Source organism: Delphinapterus leucas, chromosome 10 (assembly GCF_059928025.1).
Source record: "Delphinapterus leucas isolate spDelLeu-1000000601 "Yukka" chromosome 10, BTC_Dleu_Yukka2, whole genome shotgun sequence".
Lineage (NCBI taxonomy): Eukaryota > Metazoa > Chordata > Mammalia > Artiodactyla > Monodontidae > Delphinapterus > Delphinapterus leucas.
The window spans coordinates 38,675,807-38,696,941 of record NC_143138.1 but is presented as its reverse complement, the minus strand read 5'-3'; the positions used below and the strand labels follow the sequence as shown (position 1 = coordinate 38,696,941).

Below are 21,135 nucleotides of genomic sequence, written 5' to 3'. Positions count from 1 at the left end.
GTTTCCTTTATAATACTATGTATTTTATGCATTTAAAAATATTCTGGCCAAGACCATTCAATGGAGAAAGAATAGACTCTTCAACATATAGTGCTGGGAAAATGGGATAGCTACATGGAAAAAAATGAAGCCAGACTCTTACTCTATACCGTATACAAAATTAACTCAGAATGGATCAAGGATCTAAATTTAAGAGCTAAAACTATAAAACTCTTAGAAGAAAACAGGGGAAAATCTTCATTACCTTGGATTTCACAATAGTTTCTTAAATATGACACAAAAATCACAAGCAACAAAAGAAAAAAATAGATAAATAGCATTTCATTAAAATGAAAACTGTGTACACAGGACACTATCAACAGACAACCTACAGAATGGGAGAAAATATTTGCAAATCATATATCTGATAAGGGCTTAATATCCAGAATATATAAAGAACTCCTATAATTCAACAACAAAAAGATAAACAACCTAATTTTTAAAAGGGCAAAGGAAGTAAATAGACATTTCTTCAAAAAAGATACATGAGTGACCAATAAGCACATGAAAAGATGCTCATCATATTTAGTTATTAGGGAAATGCAAAAAAAAAGCAACACACAATGTGATACCATTTTACACCTACTAGTATGGCTATAATTTTTAAAAATGGAAAATAACAAATGTTGGAGAGGATATGGAGAAACTGGAACGCTTGCTGATGTGAATGCACAATGCTGCAGCTGCTGTGAAAAAAAATTCCTCAAAAAGTTAAACAGGGGCTTCCCTGGTGGCACAGTGGTTGAGAGTCCGCCTGCTGATGCAGGGGACACAGGTTCGTGCCCCGGTCCGGGAAGATCCCACATGCTGCGGAGCGGCTGGGCCCATGAGCCATGGCCGCTGAGCCTGCGCGTCCGGAGCCTGTGCTCTGCAACGGGAGAGACCGCAACAGTGACAGGCCCGCGTACCGCAAAAAAAAAAAAAAAAAAAAGTTAAACATATGATCCAACAAGTCCACTCTTAGGTGTATACCTAAAAGAATTGTAAGCAGGGACTTGAACAGATACTCCTATGCCAATATTCATGGTAGCATTATTCACGATAGACAAAAATTGGAAACAACCTAAGTGTCCATTAACAGATGAATGGATAAACAAAATGTGGTACATACATACAATGGAGTATCATCAGCCATAAAATGAAATGAAGCACTGATCCACGCTACACCATTGTGCTAAGTGAAATAAACCAGACATGAAAGACAAATATTGTCTGATTCCATTTAAATGAAATATTTAGAATACACAATCCATAGAGGCAGAAAGTAGAAGAGAGGTTACCAGGGTCTGGAGGAGGGGGAAATGGGGAGTTATTGCCTAATGGGTACAGAGTTTCTGTTTGGGGTGATGAAAAAGTTTTGGAAATAGATAGTGGTGATGGTTGCACAACAACGTGAATGTCATTAATGCTGCTCATTTGTACACTTTAAAATGGTTAAAACAACAAATTTTATATTATATATATTTTACCACAATTAAGAAAAGTAAAAAAAAAATTATTCTGAAAGGATGTTCATTAGCTCTGATAGACTGCCCAAAGGTTCACAGCACAAAAACAGGTTACGAGCTCCTGAACTATAGGGTTTACATAGTCATTCTGCTATCATTAATTATTTTACCATGGTTGCTTTTGTTGTCGTTGTTAGGAGACTGTCAATGGTGGTTAATCAAACAATGTATTTATTAAATACCATCCCTAGATGCTGTGGGGGACAGCCAAGGTCTTTATGTCCATGAAGTTTATAATCAACAAGGTGCTACAAGGGACTTCCCCGGTGGCGCAGTGGTTAAGAATCTGCCTGCCAATGCAGGGGACACGGGTTTGATCCCTGGTCTGGGAAGATCCCACATGCCACGGAGCGACTAAGCCCGTGTGCCACAATTACTGAGCCCACACGCCACAACTGCTGGGCCCACGCGCCACAACTACCGAAGCCTGCACGCCTAGAGCCCGTGCTCCATAACAAGAGAAGCCACTGCGATGAGGAGCCCGCACAGCAACGAGAAAGCCAGTGTGCAGCAACGAAGACCCAACACAGCCAAAAATAAAATAAAGTTTTAAAAATTTAAAAAAAAAAAAAAGAAGGGGGCTTCCCTGGTGGCGCAGTGGTTGGGAGTCTGCCTGCCGATGCAGTGGACACGGGTTCGTGCCCCGGTCCGGGAAGATCCCACATGCCGTGGAGCAGCTAGGCCCGTGAGCCATGGCCGCTGAGCCTGAGTGTCCAGAGCCTGTGCTCTGCAACGGAAGAGGCCACAACAGTGAGAGGCCCGCATACCGAAAAAAAAAAAAAAAAAAAAAAGGTGCTACAAGACAAACCACAAAAAAACTGTAGAGGAATTATGCAATAAGCTAAGTGTTCTGATGACGGGAATTCAGAGGAGGAAAACAGAAGTAGGCACCAAAGGTGTCAAGTAGAGTTTTAGGGCTGCCAGCTTGGTGGCAGCTGAATGATCGCACACACGCACCGGCACTGGACATGGTGACTGACGGTGCTGATGTCGATGTCCAAGTTCCCAGAGAAAGCGGTCTTCCTTCTGTGTTCCTGTTGAAAGTTCTCCTCATTGTACACATCTCGCTTCACATCATACATGAAAGAGTTTTGCCTGTATCTAGAGCCCAAACTCTGGAAGCTCCTCTCTGGTTGCATCATTCCTGGATAAGTGGAAAGAAGTTAAACAAAAGACAGTTTTTAAAAAGTCTAGATCCTTGGCACATTTTTATGGAAATAAACATTCCATTTATTGTATAATTTTATACTTAAAACAACCCTATAAAGAAAGCAAGGTATATATTATTTTCATTTTCAAAATGGAGAAACCAAAGCCCAGAAGTTTAAACAACCTTGGTTTTTGAATAATTAGAGTCAGGACTAGAACCCAGGTGTCCAGCTAGAAAGCCTAGTTTTCTTTATATTCAATTATGTTGCTATGTTGCAGGGGAAAAGATTAAGAGGTAAAAGTATAATCACCAATTTTTACTGAAAATGCTAAGGGTTAAAGGGTCAACATAGTGTCTTTTAACTCCTTCTCTCTCTAAAATAGCATCCATCATTATCCCTTTACCCTTTTCTTTTCTTCATAGAACTAACCAGTACCTGATTCAATATTTGTCTATTTGTTCATTGTCTGTTTCCCACACTAAAATGTAAATCCAAGAGGCAGGACTTTGTTCATGGCTGTATCCCCAGAGCCCAGGATAATGCGTGACGCTTAGCAGGCCCTCAACAAATATTTCTTGAATTATGGTCAAGTATCCAGTTAGTGGCATCATGATGTAGCAGAAAAAGCACTGCACAGGATATCAGGATTCTGGAGTTCTAGCCCTGGCTGTTTTTCTAACTAGCTGTATGACTGGGGGCAAGTTTCTTAGAAAGTGAATTTCAGTTTCCTTGTCCATAAAATGACATGGTTTGACAATATGATCTCTAAGGTCACTTTAAGCTTTAAAAATCTGTAGTATCATCCTGCTGTTTTAAAGAGAATGAGAAGAAGGAGTTAATGAGGATGGATATAGATTCATCTCTGGGAGAAGGTATAACTGTTCTTGATCATCCGTGTTTTTGAATAATAAAAACAGCATGAACTCTAATATTCTTCCACACAAATGTGTAAAAAGTATACATATATATATTTTGCATAGTTATAAAATATATAGGTAAACACTCAAATTATGCAGATTACACAAGTAGTTCTTTTATAGGTGAGGCTGCAAACAAGTTCAATGTATCAGCAACATTTGTTTTCCATCAGAATTATCCTGTATCTTCAGCAGCAGCAACATTATCAACACCAACATTTGTAGAGCACTTATTATATACCAAGCATTGCACTAGATATTTTTCATGAGTTATTTCTTTTAATTCCAACAACAATCCTAGTACTACTATTATCCTCATTTTATAGGTGATAAAACTGATGTTTTGGAAAAGTTAGGTAACTTGACCATAGTTACATGATGTATGTTTACTCTCAAAGCATTGGGTAGCAGGGGTGAGCTGTATAACACTTATGAACTAATGATCACAAATTCAATCAAGTGAGAGTGTGGTTGGGGAATACAGAAGAGGATGGAAGAGGTATTTTACAATGTATTAAGAGAATCAGTACTTCGTGTCTTACAGAAAAAAAAAGCAGAACTGTACACTAAAACATAAGTAATATTTTTCCCTTTCTTTCCTCCACCCATAGGAATATTGATCCAGTCTTCCTTACTTTTCCTATGTAATCTTACAATAAACTTCTATGACTAGAATATATCTGTTCCTGGCAACTAAAAAGAGCCTAATTAACTTGCTTATTATATTGAGATTATAAAAATTGCCATCCTGGGTTAGATGCAGTGTCTAGAATCCAGCATTTTGTTTCTGAAAGTAGCACGAAGCAGGCATGAAGCAGGCAACATATGAACATCAAGGATAGTGGAAACAGTGGGCCTGGGAAAGGTAGCTGCAGCTACTCAACTGCAGCAGCTGTTGCCATGGGTCATGTGGGGTCCAGCATGGCCAGATCTGATCTTTTCCCAGAGAAGTCATAATTCCAGATTTTTATGTGAAATCTTCTGACTTTTAAATGTTGTTGATTACCTTACATATTTTTAAAAACACAGTATACATCTAACAAAACATCTCTGCAGGCTAGATTCAGTCTGTGAACCACCAGTGTGTGACCATTTTATTGTCTTCAGTCTATATCATTTCTATTTCAGGAGGTGGCCACCATCTACTAGACCAGGATTTGGTGAGGTTGTCTGCTTTTATTTTCACAATCTTATGAATTTCTACCATATGCGTTCTTGGCCTTCATTTATTTCTGACTGACGAATGCTATTTCACCTGTGGTCGATTCATTCAGTGTTCCACAAACATTTGCTGAATGCTAGGTGCTCTGAGGATACAAAAGGACAAAGACTTGGGACTTCCCTGGCAGTCCTGTGGTTAAGACTCTGTGCTTCCAATGCAGGGGGCACAGGTTCAATCCCTGGTCAGGGAATCTCAGCCAAAAAAAAAAAAAAAAAGGACAAAGACCCTACAATTTAGTAGAATAAAGATACCAAAATATGGTGCTATAAGACTTTAGAGGTGGGAAAGACAAGAATTAACATTTATTGCTGGCCTGCCATATGCCAGCTTCTTCACACACATCATCTCAAGAGATAGGTATTATTTTCCTGATAATGATTATACTCATTTCACTTGTGAGTTTAGTGGGTTCCTCAGAATCATATAACTATTAAACAGCAGAGCCAGAATCTGAACCTGGTCTTTCTGATTCTAAAATAGATGTCATATCTAATGCCACATGATCTCCTATAGAGTGGGATTAATAACCCCAACCTAGAAGGATGAGGAAGTCCTCCTGGGGGAGATATGGTTTGAACTCTGCTCTGGCTAAGCTGGGGGCAGGGAGGAGAATAAGGTATTTCAGAAAAAGAACAGGATAAAATTACAGAGATAATATAAGGCAAGTAATTCAATAGGCCTGAGTAAAGTCAGTGTCAAACCCAAAAAAGTAGGTTGAGGCCTACTTCTGGAGGGTCTTGAATGTTGGGCTGAACCTGGACTTTTTAGCTATTTAAAATGTTCGAGAAGGAGTAGTAATATGCACAGAGATGTGCTTTGGGAAGATGAATCATATCAGTGGTATAGTCTAGAGCTGTGCTGCCCAGTACGGTAGCCACTGGCTACCTGTGGCTATTTAAATTAAACAAAATTAAAATTAAATGAGGGACTTCCCTGGCGGTCCAGTGGTTAAGACTCCACGCTTCACTGCAGGGGGCACGGGTTTGATCCCTGGTCAGGGAGCTAAGATCCCACATGCCGCGTGGCACGGCCTAAAGATTATAAATAAATAAAATGAAAAATTCAGCTCCTTAGTCACACTAGCTACATTTCAAGTGCTCAACAGCCGTGTGTGGCAGGGGCTACTGTACTGGACAGGGCAGGTATAAAACATTTCCATCATCACAGAAAGTTCTACTGGACACCACTGGAGATAGGAGAGACTGAGGCAAAAAGACCAGTGGGAGCCCATTACTACCATGGTAGTCTAAGGGAGAGGCAATCAAGTCACAACTCATGGGACCACAGTCAGGATGGCTAGGAGGGGCAGGTAGAAAGCTGTCTTTAAAGGACTTATCATATGACTGGATAAAGGCAGCAAGGGAAAGCACATAATTTCCATATTGTTTTGTTTTTAGTAGTCATCTCTGAAATTTCTTCAGTTCCATTATGTCTTTCTTGACTTCACAGAAGCCCTACTGGCTTGTTTTTATGCACTAGCAGGACCCTCCCCTATAAGGTATGATGATCAGAAGCTGTTACTGACAAGTGGCAAATGTACTTTAACGTGGAAAAGATGATGCATTTCCGAAGAAAGTAATCCCAACTATACTGATGGGATAATGACCTTTCAGCTGAGACACAACACAAGAGGGAATCTCGGTTACTGACTCCTACAATTCCCTGATGCTTCCTGCCATCAGACAAAATATTTAGGTGGGTGGGCCATGGTCTGAACAACTTAAGGTTTTATTTTCATATTCTACAAATGTGACATAGTTTGGGACATCTGGATTCACTACTAACTAATAGAAATTAATCTCTGTAGCCCACACTTGGTCCCACAAACAACATCACCATCATCTGGCAACTTGTTGAAAATGCAAATTCTCAGGACCAACTAGCAAGACAAAATTAATCAGAAATTCTGAGGATGTGCCAGCAGTCTGTTTTAAGAAGCCCTCCAGATGATTCTGATACACAATGAAATATGAAGACCACTGTAAATATAGCTAATTATCTTTATTCAGTCATTCAGTGCTAGTTTGGGGCATACTGTTAACATGGGTACTTCTGACCTAGCTCTTTCGTCCCCCATACTACCCCTATCCATCCAGCCATCGATTGATTCTTTTACATAATGTGTTGAAAGTACTTTAAAAGCCAAGAATAAAATATTTAAATACAGCCCAGTTTTCTGACTATTAACCCAACAGATGTGAAATCCTGAACCTTAGTTTCAAGACTATCCTCTCATATGGTCATCTTTCATATGTTCTCTACAATCATGGGAAGGTAAAATTCACTTCCAGAATTTCAAAAAAAATATTTGTAATTCCATCAGAAACAACAGCCCTTTGCCCATTATGCTTTTATGTTATGCTTTTAAGGGGGAATGTATGTGGAAAAAGAAAAGGCACAAGCAAAGAGCATTGCTTTCAGTATCTTTCAGTCACTCGGTCTAGTGGCTGGGGATGGTGGGAACACACCGACAACTACCTTTAATGCGAACTGGTGAGAGTATTAGTAAAGGGCTGTGCTGGAGAGAAACTCATTATTGGGGTGGGGATGTTGGAGAAGGCTTCGCAGAGGGACACATACATAAACAGAACTTAACAGGAAAAGAAAGGGGCCAAGAGAGGTGGAAGTGGGGGCTCAGTCAGAAGGAACAAAATGAACAAAAGCAGTGAAGTATTAAAGGAGGAAGAGCGTCTGGGCAGTCAGGCCTCAGGAGGAGGCGGATGGGGGAGTCAGGTGAGGGTCATGGAGTAGACCAGTTCTGGCGCTCCTGACAACTGAGACCCACGAGTGTGGAAGGATTCAACTTGCCAAACGCACACACCGTCTCTCCTCACTGCTGTTCCACGCGGCCTTTCACAAGTAGAGCCGACACCTAAGAGAGAGAAGCTCCCAGGGACGGCCGTCATTCATTCATTCCCCAAACACTGACTGAGCGGCCGCGACGTGCCTAGCCCTGCGGTGACCGCCGCGGGCCCCGCCCAGGGACTTCCGAGTGTAACGAGGGGCTGGTCCTTCGCACCCGACGCCCGGGCCGCGGCACCGCCGCCACCGCCTGCAGCCCGCGGCCCCGGGCGGCTCCGGCAGCGGCTCCCCTGCTTCCTCGGCTCACCTGGTTCCCGGGCTGCGGCGGGAGGGCGGGCGCTGGAGCCGGAAGCAGCTCCGGCCAGGCGGGCGGCGCTGTGGACGCGGACGCCGGCGGTTCCCGAGCCGTTGCGTCCGAACCCGCGGGCGTTCTGGCGGGCGGGGGACAAGAGCGGGGCGAGGAAGCGGAGCCTGGGCAGCCGGGGTGGGGAGCGGGGAGAGGCCCAGCTGCGCCGCGGTTACCTGTGTCACCCAGCCCTCCGCTCTCGACGACTCTTGATTGAGGGCCTCCTTGATGCCAGGCCTCGCGCCCCGCACTTCACGTACAGTAGTAATTCACTTGAGTCTCCCGACGACCTTGTGGGAACAGAAGACGCGGGAGGAAACTGGAGGCTAGAGGGTCACCGAGGTCTCCAACCTGAATTCTCAGCCCCACAAGCTTGGCTTCTTCCACCGAAGGACACTCTGCTGCCCAGGTCTCCTGCTCTGCTCCCCTCCCCTAATCCCCCTTAACCTCCTTGTGAGGCTCAATACCAGTCACTGCCTCTCACTATGCCTTGTATTCCTGCTTGGCTCAGTTGCTGTTTTACACTTGCTTGATTACTGTATTAGTGTCTAATATACTGCTCACTTTACCTATCCCTTTTTGTAATTTGTCTCATCCCGAAAAGGGCAGGGATTTTCTCTTTCATTAACAGCTGTATCATTGGTGCCTAAAGCAATGTGATAGACCTAGTAAGTGCGCAATAAATTTGTGTTGAATAATTGAATGATTGCCCTGCTGTTCATTGTAAGCTCCACATAGGCAGCAACTCTCTGCTTTTTATCACTTTTCCATCAGAAGTGCCGGGTACCTAGGATGCATTCAATACATATTTGTTGAATGAGTGAATGTATTGCTTATCTTTACCCTTTTGGTTACTCTCACTTCATCATTCCAATTTGTTGGATAAATATATGAATTTCTTAGAATTCCTACTTCCAGGTTTCCTCCCTTGTATCCTTGCACTCATCACCTTGATTTCCCACTCCCACCCCTCATATCTTTACAGTTGCATTTTTGCTCTCACTTCCTCCTTCAACCTCTGATACTTCTTAGAAAGCTCCCTACCCTGCAGGTTGAATTAGAACATTTTTATTTTTTATTAATTTATTTCTTTATTTTTATTTTTGGGTGTGTTTGGTCTTTGCTGCTGTGCGCGGGCTTTCTCTAGTTGCGGCGAGTGGGGGCTACCCTTCGATGCGGAGCACGGGCTCTAGGTGTGCAGCTTCTCATTGTGGTGGCTTCTCTTCTTGCGGAGCACGGCTCTAGGAGCACAGGCTTCAGTAGTTGTGGCTCTCAGGCTCTAGAGCGCGGGCCCAGTAGTTGTGGCACACGGGCTTAGTTGCTCCGCGGCATGTGGGATCTTCCCGGACCAGGGCTCGAACCCGTCTCCCCTGCATTGGCAGGCGGATTAACCTGCCTGTGTCACCAGGGAAGTCCCTTGGAACATTTTTAAGCAACATGTCTTCGTAGGCAAGAGTCACATTCCAGGCTAAGTCACATTGAATCCAAAGAAAGCTTTCCACAAATCACCCATGACCCTGGTTTGGGGTTTTATTTCGGTTTTCTTTGAGGAGAACTGAGAATCCTGCACCGCCTCCTAAGTTGAGATCATGGTCATTGTTCATAATTTGTTCAACAAATATTTATGAAGTGCCTTTTATGTTCTAGGCACTGTGCTAGATGCTGGAACAAGATAGGCAAAGTCTGAGCACTCCAAGGGATGCATACACAAAAGAGAATAATCATGGATAGTGATGAGAATTGTCCTGGCTTGAATCTAGTTATTTCTAAAAGAAATGACTAAGAATAAGATAGGGTCCAATTCTGCCTATTGTAACAAGCTTTAGCATAGGAATAGGTTAACAGTGGTGGCAAGGTATGGGGTTAGAATACCTTGCCCATTCACATTTATTATCTTGTTCACCTTTCAGGTGGGAATTGGGGCAGGAATTCTCTTTGCATAAACTGGAACTAAGGTCTGAGAAATGTCAATTGACTTGCCCAATATGACACTGCCGGAAGACTACTCTCTGCACTGTTCTTACTCTGAGAGGCATGATTAAAATTCTTAAAATCCTCTTCACTGGAAGCTCTTCAAGGTAGGAATCAGTTTCAAACCTTCAGGGTAATGGTTTAAAAATGCTTCTCAAAGGGAGATACCAGGGACTTTCCTGAATCTGAATTACCTGGGGCGTATTGTAAAAATACACGTTCTTGGTGCGCCTCACGGACCTCTCCAACTAAACTCACTGTGGATCCTGGGAATATGCATTTTTAAACTCTCAAGGTGATTCTTCTACACATAAAAGTTTGAGAACTACTAGAAGAGTTTGGGTGGAAAACCTCAACCTTAATGCAGGGCTAATATTTACCTTTGGGACAGATTTCGTCAGAATTCCGAAGAGTAAGCCGTGTATGTCCTTGAGCAGATGGGACTGCAACGGCTTTCTGGCCGGAACCTTCCTCTTTATTATGCAAGTATTTCTTGGAAATTGGGGGTTCTGCTGAGCAGGTGCTCGGCTGGCTGCTGGTGACTACCCGCAGTTCAAAGGTCTTTTGGCTCTTTTCCCGACACCTTGTTTGTCAATGTCGCTTTCCACCTGGGAGCCAGGCGTTTGCCCCGCCGACCACGGTGAGGCGCACGCGGCATGTGTTGTCTGCTTATCCCCTCCTTCTCGGGTCCGCCTTGGCGCCCTTAAGAAGAGCAGTCCCCGGGAGTTCCTGCCTCTGGTGGCCAGCTGTTGTTCTCTTCTCGCGAGAATTGCTCCTCCCATCCTCTCCTCTCATCAATCCCCTCCCTTGGGCAGGTTCCATATTGGGTAAAACCTCGGCTCGCGGAGAGGCCCCGGAGCTGTTCTCGCGAGAGTACGGCGGGAGGCTCCTGTTCGCAGGCTGTGGAACTGCGACCACTGGAACCTCCGCGGTCGCTGCAGCTGGAGCCGTAGTCCCGCGGTGCAGCCGGGAGTCGGCCTGGTCTGGAGAGGGTGCAGCGAGAACGTGGCGGGCGCAGCCTTGAGCCCCTGAGCGTGCCCCTGCCCTTAGCAGGGCTCACCCCCGTCGCGGAGGAGCGTCTAGCCGCTGCGGCTGACAGGGGCCGCGCGCGCGGGAGTCGTCTGGCTCGCGGCACTCACACCTGCGCGGGCGGCCAGCGCAGGGTCCCCGCCCGTCCGGCCGGGCGACGAGGTCGGGGAAGCGGGTGCGGGCGCAGGCGGGGCCCCGCAGGGCCACCTCCTCGCCCCGCGGCCACCGCTGGAAGATGTCTCAGGAGAGGCCCACGTTCTACCGGCAGGAGCTGAACAAGACAATCTGGGAGGTGCCCGAGCGTTACCAAAACCTGTCCCCGGTGGGCTCCGGCGCCTATGGCTCCGTGTGGTGAGTGTCACCGGGCTCGGGGCCTCGGTGGGCTGGGTGACCCTTTATGCCCCAGAGCCAGGCCTGCCCCCGCGGCTCAGCAATGCACCAAGCGGTAGGAATTTTCCTTGGGGGAGGGCATCCTTGCCCCTTCGACCCCTGTCCTTCCCTCCCTGTACCCCTTGCACCCCTCACCCTGCACACCCACATAGGTGGTCAGCTGTGTGTAGGACGCAGGTCCACGATGGGCGGTGGGTGATGGTGTTGGAGCCCGGCCCTGGCTCGCACCCTGCGCATTCCCTTCTTGGGGGGGTGCTGCTTTGGGGACAGGAACGGGAGGGCCCTCTTTGGGGGTCTCCCTGCTGGCATCGAGCAGAAGGACTCTCTCCCGAGATGTGCCCACCTTGGGCGCCGGAGCCTGCCCTCGGAGCAGACAAGCCCGGGGAGCTGCCTGGAGAAACAGAAGGGCAAAGCTCGACCGGGAGACTGCCATCATCTGAACAAAACTGAGGACGAAGGGCGTTCAGTGCGGGCTTTTTTGCAAACCTCTGTCGAAATCCCATTTTGAGAAGCGTTCTTTTTGAATTCGCACTTGAATTAGTAGCTATCCATAGAGCTTAAAATACCGACTTTATCTCGGTGAGTCCTGTGCCAGCTTTAGTGTGGTGTGTTTCCGATTCAGTTGAAAGCGTATTTCCTTTTCGCAGAGTGGGGGGTGGGTGGTAGTGCCTGCAAACGCACTGCAGCTTGAGAAACTGGCGGCCTCACTGATTAGTCACATACCACTGCTCGTTTAAGTATTGTTTGACAAAACAGTTTTCTCCTTTGGAGCAAGTGAGATTCAGATCCGATGCACGCCCTCAAGATCAAAAAGTTATTAACAATGCGGGGAGGTATTGTAAATATTTTTTAATTGCGATAATTCTTGTGAAATACTGTGTTTTTAAAGTCCCTTTGAGAGTTTGCAGGGAACTTATCTACACTTAGAGCCTGAGGTACACGATATGGATATGGAATATATAGCAAAGGAAGGAAGAGACACTTTGCAGCTTTAATTCACACTGTGAATGTGTTTTCAATTAAATGATACTGTAAAATGTTCAGACCTGAAATATTTCACTAAACTTTTCTAACTTTCAAGGCTTTAAACACTATATTTTAGATGTACTGAAATTTGAGACCTCCTGATCTGAAGCTAATTCATGTAATTCCTGTGCATGCATCATTTGAAGAGAGGTCTACAAAATTATTTTCTTGTTTTGCCACAAATTCCAGGCTTTTGGATTTGTTAATCTTTAAATATAATTCCTGTGTTTCTTAAAGCCCCAGCATGAATTTCCGGTTTATAGAATCTTCTGGGTAATTGAGATTGTGCAATTGTGTCCAGCAACAGATCATATTGCATTTTCTGGTTCAGGCTGTTTGAGTTATGTTGCTGATGGCACTATGCTTGACATCTTTTTTCCATTTTTATAGTGTGCTGTTGATTTGCTAATTTTCGAAGATGTGTTTGGATCATTGCTCCTTTAATAGCTCATTAGTTTACCTCCATTTTTCATTCTTGAATTGACACATTAATTTTTGTGGTACCGAGTTTTTGTTTCCGATAATGTTTAAACCTTAAGGAGTGATACAGCGGAATAGCTCAACTATGGGAAGTTTAGTGAACTTGAAAAGAATTCCTTGCAAGGTTTCCCTATGTTGGTGTGAATAGCTCTGCCTTAGCTCTGGAGATCCAGATTTACATCGAAGTGCCATTAAGATGAACTCCATGTTTTTTTAGTACTATACTTTTCTGGCTTTTAGAAACCATCAGTATCTGACACTTGGAAGTAATTTTGTTAAACAGGTTTTTAAAAGTAGGTGATACATTCACATTGTATAAAATTCAGAAGGTATAAAAAGATAGCGAAAAGTTGCCTTTCCTTTCTTGTTCTCCAATTGTGCTATTCCCTTCCTCAGAGACAACCACTGTTAAGTTTCTTGTGTGTCTTTCCATGGAGGCAGTTCTGCTAAGGGTATTTAAGATGTAACCTATAACATATTGGTGGAGAAAAATAACTGATATTATGTGACAGTTGGCCATAAACAAATGTAACTGATTTTGGATTAAAAGTATCAGAATTTAGATGTACAAGTGTTATCTCATTTAGAGTAGTTATTTGAAGTTGTTCTTTCAATTAGCAACTTTCAGGTGTGGCAGAAAACTTTTTTTTAACTTCTCTTAGAATCCACTTTGGAGCCTGTGTTATTTTTCACTACCTTCATTTTCTTGAGAGCAGATTTAATTTTAGGAAATAACAAAATCAAATTGAATCTGAAATAATTTAGAAAATGGGACTGAAGTCTGGTGAAAAAGATTAGGTAGCCAGGTTGATGATACTGTTTTAGGTCAGATAGAAGTTGTAACCATAAAGTAATGACACAGAATTTCCTGTGTGACTTGTAGAACTAGATCTGAAGTCTGTTCCAAAAAAGAATCTCTGAAAGTATTTCAAGGAATGCAATGTCACTGAAATAATCTGTGTCAGTTTCCTAATTTGATTGCTCTGAAGTGTGATACACTTTGATGTGGAACTTAAAAAAATTTTTTTTAAATATTAAGCCAATTTTCAGTATTTTAATTTGTACTAAGTATATATAGTAAAGCAAGTATGTAGCAACCTGAGTGATAACCAACCGTGAATTAAAGATCAAGGAATCAGACTAGAAATTTGGGAATTGATAGGGTTTTACAAATATGCCTTTCCTTTTTAAGGGGTAAAAGGAACTAAACTAAGTCTTGCAATTTTAAGGAACTTTGTTGTCTGTGAGGGGAAATGAAGCAAGATTTTTGAAGAATACATTGTTGCACAGCATTGATTTTGTGGTTTGGGGACAGAAGGAGGGGGAGGAGCTTTGTGGTGAGTTTAAGGAAATATAAACAGGAACTTAAATGCCTTTCCTCTGGTGTATGGGTTTTCCGGACACTTGCCTCTGATTACAGGAGGTGGGGCACTGGTACCTTAAAATAGGTGAGTGTTGAGAATTATTCTTAAATCATATTCAATCATTTATTAAACAATATTTATTGAGTACCAACTATGGACCAGATAGCAGGCTAGGTTTCTTGAGCTAGAGTGTTAAGCAAGACAGAATAAGACAGTCCATTCCCTGATAGGGTTTATAGCCTGATGCAAATAATAACTACATTTATGGATTGTGTTCTATGTTCCAGGCATTGTGCTGTGCATTTTATGTTTATCATCAGTATATAAAGTGTATAACAAAACTTTTGGTAAAAGGATGGCAAAATTTACTAAGAAATCAAATCCAACTTCCTAAATGCTTTGTGGAACAAGATTGTGTGTAAATAACTAATAAAAATGAGTGAAGGACTTCCCTGGTGGCGCAGTGGTTAAGAATCCGCCTGCCAATGCAGGAGACATAGGTTCAAGCCCTGGTCCAGGAAGATCCCACATGCCACGGAGCAACTAAGCCCTTGCACCACAACTACTGAGTCTGCGCTCTAGAGCCCGCGAGCCACAACTACGGAGCCCGCGTGCTACAACTACTGAAGCCCGTGCACCTAGAGCCCATGTTCCACAACAAGAGAAGCCACCACAATGAGAAGCCCGCGCACTGCAACAAAGAGTAGCCTCCACTCACTGCAACTAGAGAAAGCCTGTGCGCAGCAATGAAGACCCAACGCAGCCAAAAATAAATAGTAAAAAAAAAATTTATTAGAAAAAAAAGTGAAGCTAAATTTTTTTAGTATTAATGGCCCTTCACCATTTTAAATCTTTTCCTTTTTTTAGCATGAGCCAGGGCACGAATAAATAAAAGCACGTCATTATTGAGTATGCAAAGGTGACTTTCTTGACTCCTAATGAGTGAGAGGGGTGTGCCGTTTATTTTCCTAGTGGTGATAATAGGCCCATGCTGATCTTGCTTCCCATTTGCTTTCCTTTGTAACCAAAAGCAAGGTGATTGTCTGCATGTTACCAGTGCCACCCAATAAATAGTTAAACACAATGGCAAATATTTGTATTATTGATACAGACTTTTAAGAAAGAGTTCAGTCAGGTTGGCTATAAAGTCATCCTTTATTTATCGGATTCCATTTTCCACTGAAACCTTTCCACTGGCTCCCATTTTAAAATACGGATATCCTGAACCTGGCTTTTCAGTTCTGCCAGTTTAATTTCTTGATACTGAGGACTATGCTTTTGATTTCCCTCTAAATCAGCCTCAGAGATGATCTGCATTGACTTTGCCTTTCATGGGCAATAGTGCAGATGGTGCTGAGACCCTGGGGCTTAGGATTCAAAGGTGGAAGAAGTCACTGTGCTAGATCCCTCTCACTTTAGTATTAACTGACATTTTTATGGGATTTTACACTTCATAATGTATTTGCATTTCAAAGCATTATTATTCAGTTTTCACTGGCTCTGTGAAGGCTGGTATTATTAACCCAGTTGTATAGATGAGGAGCTGGACTCCTTAAAGGAATGGCATACTTGTCAGTGCTACTTTGGATTTGGTTCTGGGGTTTCAACACTTTAGAATTCTTTCCTGTACTTGTAGACTGCTAAGATTGTGTGGTGGCACCTTCTCTTGTGCTGTTTGCCTCTCCCCTCCCTCCTTTTGTGAAGAAAGGGGTTGCTGGGTCACTTGAAATAGTAGAACTATGACTAACCAACCCCACCAATGTCAGCCTAGCTAATCTGAGGTAATGACTTATTAAAGTCATATCTCTTCCTCAGAATTGATAGACCAAAAATGGACTCATTGCCCAGATTACATTTTTTCCCAAAGGATCATCAGTGCAACTAGTTAATTCCTGAATTTATGAATCCCCTTGGCTTGAAAATCTTCTGTGCACATTTTGCAAAGTTGAGATTCTCTGTATGTGCTTCTGTTATGTAAGTATAGTATAGGATATAAATACAAGTAACTGCCTCTTTAGGCCTTTGAAAATACACTGGACTTTTGCTCTTTACTGTGAAATTTGGTATTGATTTGTTTCTATCCAAGAGATATAATTACTATAGAGCTCAAAAAAACCTCATTATAAAGTGGCTTCCCCTGACTCTGGAACCTAGGAATATCATTTCATGGTTGCCATGTGCTTGGAAGTGATGCATGGGTTTCTTCAGGACAAATAAAACCTCTTTAAACTTGAAAAAAAATTTTTTTAAATAAATGAAGCTTTTAGTATTAGAAGTAGTTGTCTTTGCATAGTCCTTCTGTAAGTTAAGTACATGTCTGTTAAGGATTTATAAAATTAACCAGTTTCCCAGCATTTTAGCCTTTTAATAATTTATTCTAGGGAGGAAGTAGATGGTGGCCTGTAAATTCTGCACTTTTGACAAATGGATCCTGGGCTTGGCTCCTAGGCTGAATGTTGGGGAGAAAGTACAGAAGAGAGAGGGGTGTAGAATGATCCCTAAGTTTTGGCCTTGGACAAATGGATATATCTAACTTTGGAGTCTTACAGGGCACAGGATCTAACTTTGGAGTCTTATAGGGAGAAGAGGATGGGTTCATGCTAATCTCCTTGAGGCCAGGACTTTGTGTTATACCGATACTTTGAGCGCCTGTTATGCGTGGGTCACTCTTTAGGTGCTAGAGTATGAGCAAAACAGACAAAAATTTCTGCCCATAAGAAACTATATTCTGGGCTTCCCTGGTGGTGCAGTGGTTGAGAGTCCGCTTGCCGATGCAGGGGACACGGGTTCGTGCCCCGGTCCTGGAGGATCCCACATGCCGTGGAGCGGCTAGGCCCGTGAGCCATGGCCACTGAGCCTGCACGTCCGGAGCCTGTGCTCCGCAACGGGAGAGGCCACAACAGTGAGAGGCCTGCGTACCGCAAAAAAAAACAAAAGAAAAAACTATATTCTAAGGGCAGGGGAATAAAAGTAGACAATAAACAAAAAATTAAAATTTATAACATGTCAGGTGATAAATACTATGGGGGAATAAAGTAAGGAAAAGAGAGGGAATACTGGGATGGCTGTGTTGCACTTTTAAGCAGGGTAGACCTCAGTGATAAAGTGACAATTGAGCAACGACCTGAAGGCAGTGATGTAGAACACTGGTTGGGCCTGAATGGGGAGGGAAGAACAATTCCGTGTTGAGGGATCAGCACATGCCCTGAGGCAAAGGCCTCATTCTCTAGCATAGCTGGAAGACCAGTATGGCTCGAACTGAATGAACCAGGGGCCAAATAGTAGTAGGGGAAGCGAGTGGAGGGGCTACAGAGGTGCTGGGATCATAAAGGGTCTTATTTGCCTTTGTAAGAATTGTGCCTTTTACTCTGAGACGGGAGACCATGGAGGGTTATAACCAGAGGGGAGACATGATCTAACGTGTGTTTTAACAGATCTCTCTGCTCTGGGGTCCCTGTTTTTTCATTTCTGTTCCTCACCCATTTAGAGGTGCTAACTGTAGTTTAGGGTAGAGTGGGGGAGTCAGATGAATTGGTGTACAGCCCTGATCCATATTCAACAACTCTCATTCCAGCAGGCTCAGTGTACCAGAGCCAGTACTTTTGGTGGGCCCTAGAAATGCAGGGTATTCCAGTCCAGCTCTTTAAATAACATGTGGAGCTTAACTTCACTTTTCAGGTTTCTGTTGCCAAAAGGAAGGGAGCAAAGAGATTAGCTCTAGACTTCTGACAAAAGAAGATTAGCCTGCTGGCAGGTTGAATGTTTTCTAACATCTTTGGGCTTCTAGGTTTTTTCTTACTATTGGGTTATTTTTAAAAAGTCATTTTTACCTTCTTTCAACTTTTAAGGTCTCATTTATTTTCTGTTTTATTTGGCCCTGTATCTGCTTTACATTCCTCTGCCTTGCCCCCATCACAATAATTTTAGTAGAGGTTGGATTATCGTTACCTGTTAATAATGTTTTGGCTAGGAGCCCCCAATGACTTCTCTGTTAACTTGAATAAATCTTATAGATTGACAGATTCCACACATGTCACCGTATAAAAACCCATAGGATTTATTTACTTTTCTGCCTTTATAGATACAGGTTTCTCTCTTTTATGAAAGCCATCCCCCTTTTACTGCTCTATCATCTAGTTGCAGAAAATAAGTGTTCCTAAACACAGATTCCCATGACAACAAAACAAAAAGGTAATAGAACAAGTGTTTATTTTGTGTAGGCCTGCTGTCTGAGTAACTTTATACCCTGAACATTTTGACTTCTGTTACTTTGAATGATATTACAGATTTCCTTGTTTTCCTCAAAACCTTCTCCTCTTAGGCCTTGGTGGCATTGTCACTACGCCTGTGACACGACGGAAGGTATGTGAGTGTGTGTGTCTTACTGTCAGTCTACCTGCAAGTATGCATTGGTTGCTTTACCAAGCTTACGGTCCAGAGTGTAGGCATCACACATCATTATGCAAAAAAAAAAAAATCTAAACCAATTTCTTCTTTGTTTTCTTAAATTCATTAATTCAGCATGGCCAGTGCTAGGCACTGTAGTAGGTGTTCTGTTTATAAAGACTGAAAAAACAAAAAAGCAGAAAGGGTTCCTGCTTTTGAAAATATCAGTCTGGAAGGGACACATTTATGTTGCTTTCTCAGAGATTGCTTTGGAAGTCCTCAGTAGCTTTTCTTTTCTGCATTCTTTCAGCTTAAGTTGCCATCTCAAATCTACCTTTATATTTCTAATGCGTCCCTTGAAATCTTTTAGGTTTTTCTGTGTCTCTCTTGAATCTAGTGACATACTGGTCACTTTTTACATCTAGGGCAACTTTTTGCAAGGATATGTGTTTGAAATTTGTGTCAGAGAGACCTTTCCATCTGATTCAGAACTAGAAAGCGATGACATCAGCATGTGCCCGCAAGAGGTCAGAACTTCTTTTGATCTGCCAAGGGCTCAGGGAGGCTGTGGTTTAGGGGAGGAAAGGGACAATGAGAGTAAGTGTCCTGTAGATTGTTAACGCAGCCCTATAATTCCACATGGGGTAGTGTCTCTGCTGTGACCGTCTTCTCACCTGCAAATTATGTGCCCCTAACAATCATGCCTTTAGTCCGTCCTGTGACACTGAACTTGAGGTATCTGGTTTACCCAAGTATTTTCTGAACTCTTCATTCTTGTATTTCCTTATCCCTGTAGTAGATATAACTTTATTCCCAGAAATAAATGCTTTATTCTTTTTTTTTTTTTTTTTTTTTTTTTTTTAGCGGTATGCGGGCCTCTCACTGTTGTGGCCTCTCCCGTTGCAGAGCACAGGCTCTGGACATGCAGGCTCAGCGGCCATGGCTCACGGGCCCAGCCGCTCCGCGGCATGTGGGATCCTCCTGGACCGGGGCACGAACCCGTGTCCCCTGCATCGGCAGGGGGACTCTCAACCACTGCGCCACCAGGGAATCCCTAAATGCTTTATTCTTAATCCCCAGTAGCTATTTCTTTTTTCCCCCTTCATCAAATCCTGCATCTAGGGCTTTAGGTAGCTTGAACCTTCTTGAACTTAGACTATTGAATACTAGTTTCTATTTATGTTTTCTTCTCCAGGCTACCAAATACTTGTAAAAATCTTAGTTATCTTTCTCACTTGGTATAATAAAACATGACTCCTTCATGATTTTAGTATTAAATTGAAGTGAAATTTTGATGTTGGTATCTTACACTGATATGCTTTTAATAATTTCCTCATCTGACATTATAAGTTTGGCTTGGTTCATTTTCTGATACCTAGGTTAGTGGCCTAAATGCCTTATGCTTTGAATGATCTGCTTTGAAATTAGCAGTCTCAATCATATTGATGCTAAAGGGAGCAAAAGGGAAAAACTAGCAAATTAAGAGAACATGCAGTAAGTATTATAAGCATCTATCAAGCCGTGCTTACATTCCCAAATATAGTATAACACTAGGGTTACTCCTCCTGTTGACATCCTGGGTTGATAATTTTTTTTGTTGTGAGGACTATCTTGTGCATTGTAGGATATTTAGCAGCAACCCCGTACCCTACCCACTAGATGCCAGTTGCAGCCTCCAGTTGTGACAACCAAAAATGTCTCTAGACGTTGCCACATGTCCTCTGGGGGCAAAATCACCTTTGGTTGAGAACTGCTTATATAACCCTATATATTTGGATTGATTGGCCCTGAGTAAAAACTAGATAGGATAACTTGAACCTTCCACCTGCAAAAAGAAACACTATACTTTCTGTGCATATTCCCTTTGAATTCATTGTCTGATACAGTCTCAACAGTGTCTTGTTCATATACTGTACATTCAAATTTATACTTCCAAACCCAATATCAAGAATGTCTAACTCTGGATTTCAAGTCTATTGAAAGGTAATGTTTCATGCTTTCCCTTGATTATTTTTCTACATACTTCTTGAGGACAATCTCAGAGATGTAGCACTAACTACCCTAGGATAAGATTCATGTTATAAACTTGTATGGTTCAGCCTTAGATGTGTGGAACTGATATTTGAAGGAAGCTTATCACTAGCACTAATGAATGACAGTGGTCATGAAAATTACAATCAGGGAATAAGCCAATTGCCTGAAGATTTCTATAACTAGGTATTAAAGCAACATAATTTTGAAAGTTTGAAATGTATGTATTTTTATATTTATGTTTTAGATTTGCTGTAGTGAAAGAAATCTGTTGGTCATCCATCTGATAGTGTTAAATGCCCACCAGTGTCTAAAAAAAACAGACATAAAATATTAGTGAACTATGTATATATATATAAAGGTATTGATGTATACAGAGATGTGAGGGCCCTGTGGGCTATAGTAGTTGGCATGTTTCATGAAGGAAGGATTTGAAGATTGTTTGGGTTTTTTTAAAATAAATTTATTTATTT

The 21,135-nt window shown here is 42.6% G+C and overlaps 2 protein-coding genes across 4 annotated transcripts in view; one reads left to right on the top strand and one right to left on the bottom strand.

Annotated features, from left to right (window-relative positions):
* SLC26A8 (solute carrier family 26 member 8) overlaps positions 1-7,923 on the bottom strand; it is a 70,260-nt gene extending 62,337 nt beyond the window's left edge. The window contains 2 exon segments of the mRNA XM_022581739.3: positions 2,505-2,691; positions 7,659-7,923. Coding sequence (XP_022437447.2) covers positions 2,505-2,691; positions 7,659-7,743 — 272 coding nt within the window. The 5' untranslated portion in view covers positions 7,744-7,923.
* A 2,837-nt stretch (positions 7,924-10,760) lies between these two features.
* Positions 10,761-21,135, top strand: part of MAPK14 (mitogen-activated protein kinase 14) — a 72,445-nt gene continuing 62,070 nt past the window's right edge. The window contains exon 1 of one of the 3 annotated variants that reach the window (XM_089918851.1): positions 10,761-11,336. In XM_089918851.1, the coding sequence (XP_089774977.1) occupies positions 11,221-11,336 (116 nt within the window). In that variant the 5' untranslated portion in view covers positions 10,761-11,220. The remainder of the gene's footprint in view (positions 11,337-21,135) is intronic. The other 2 variants (XM_022581741.3, XM_022581740.3) reach the window with 2 other exon arrangements.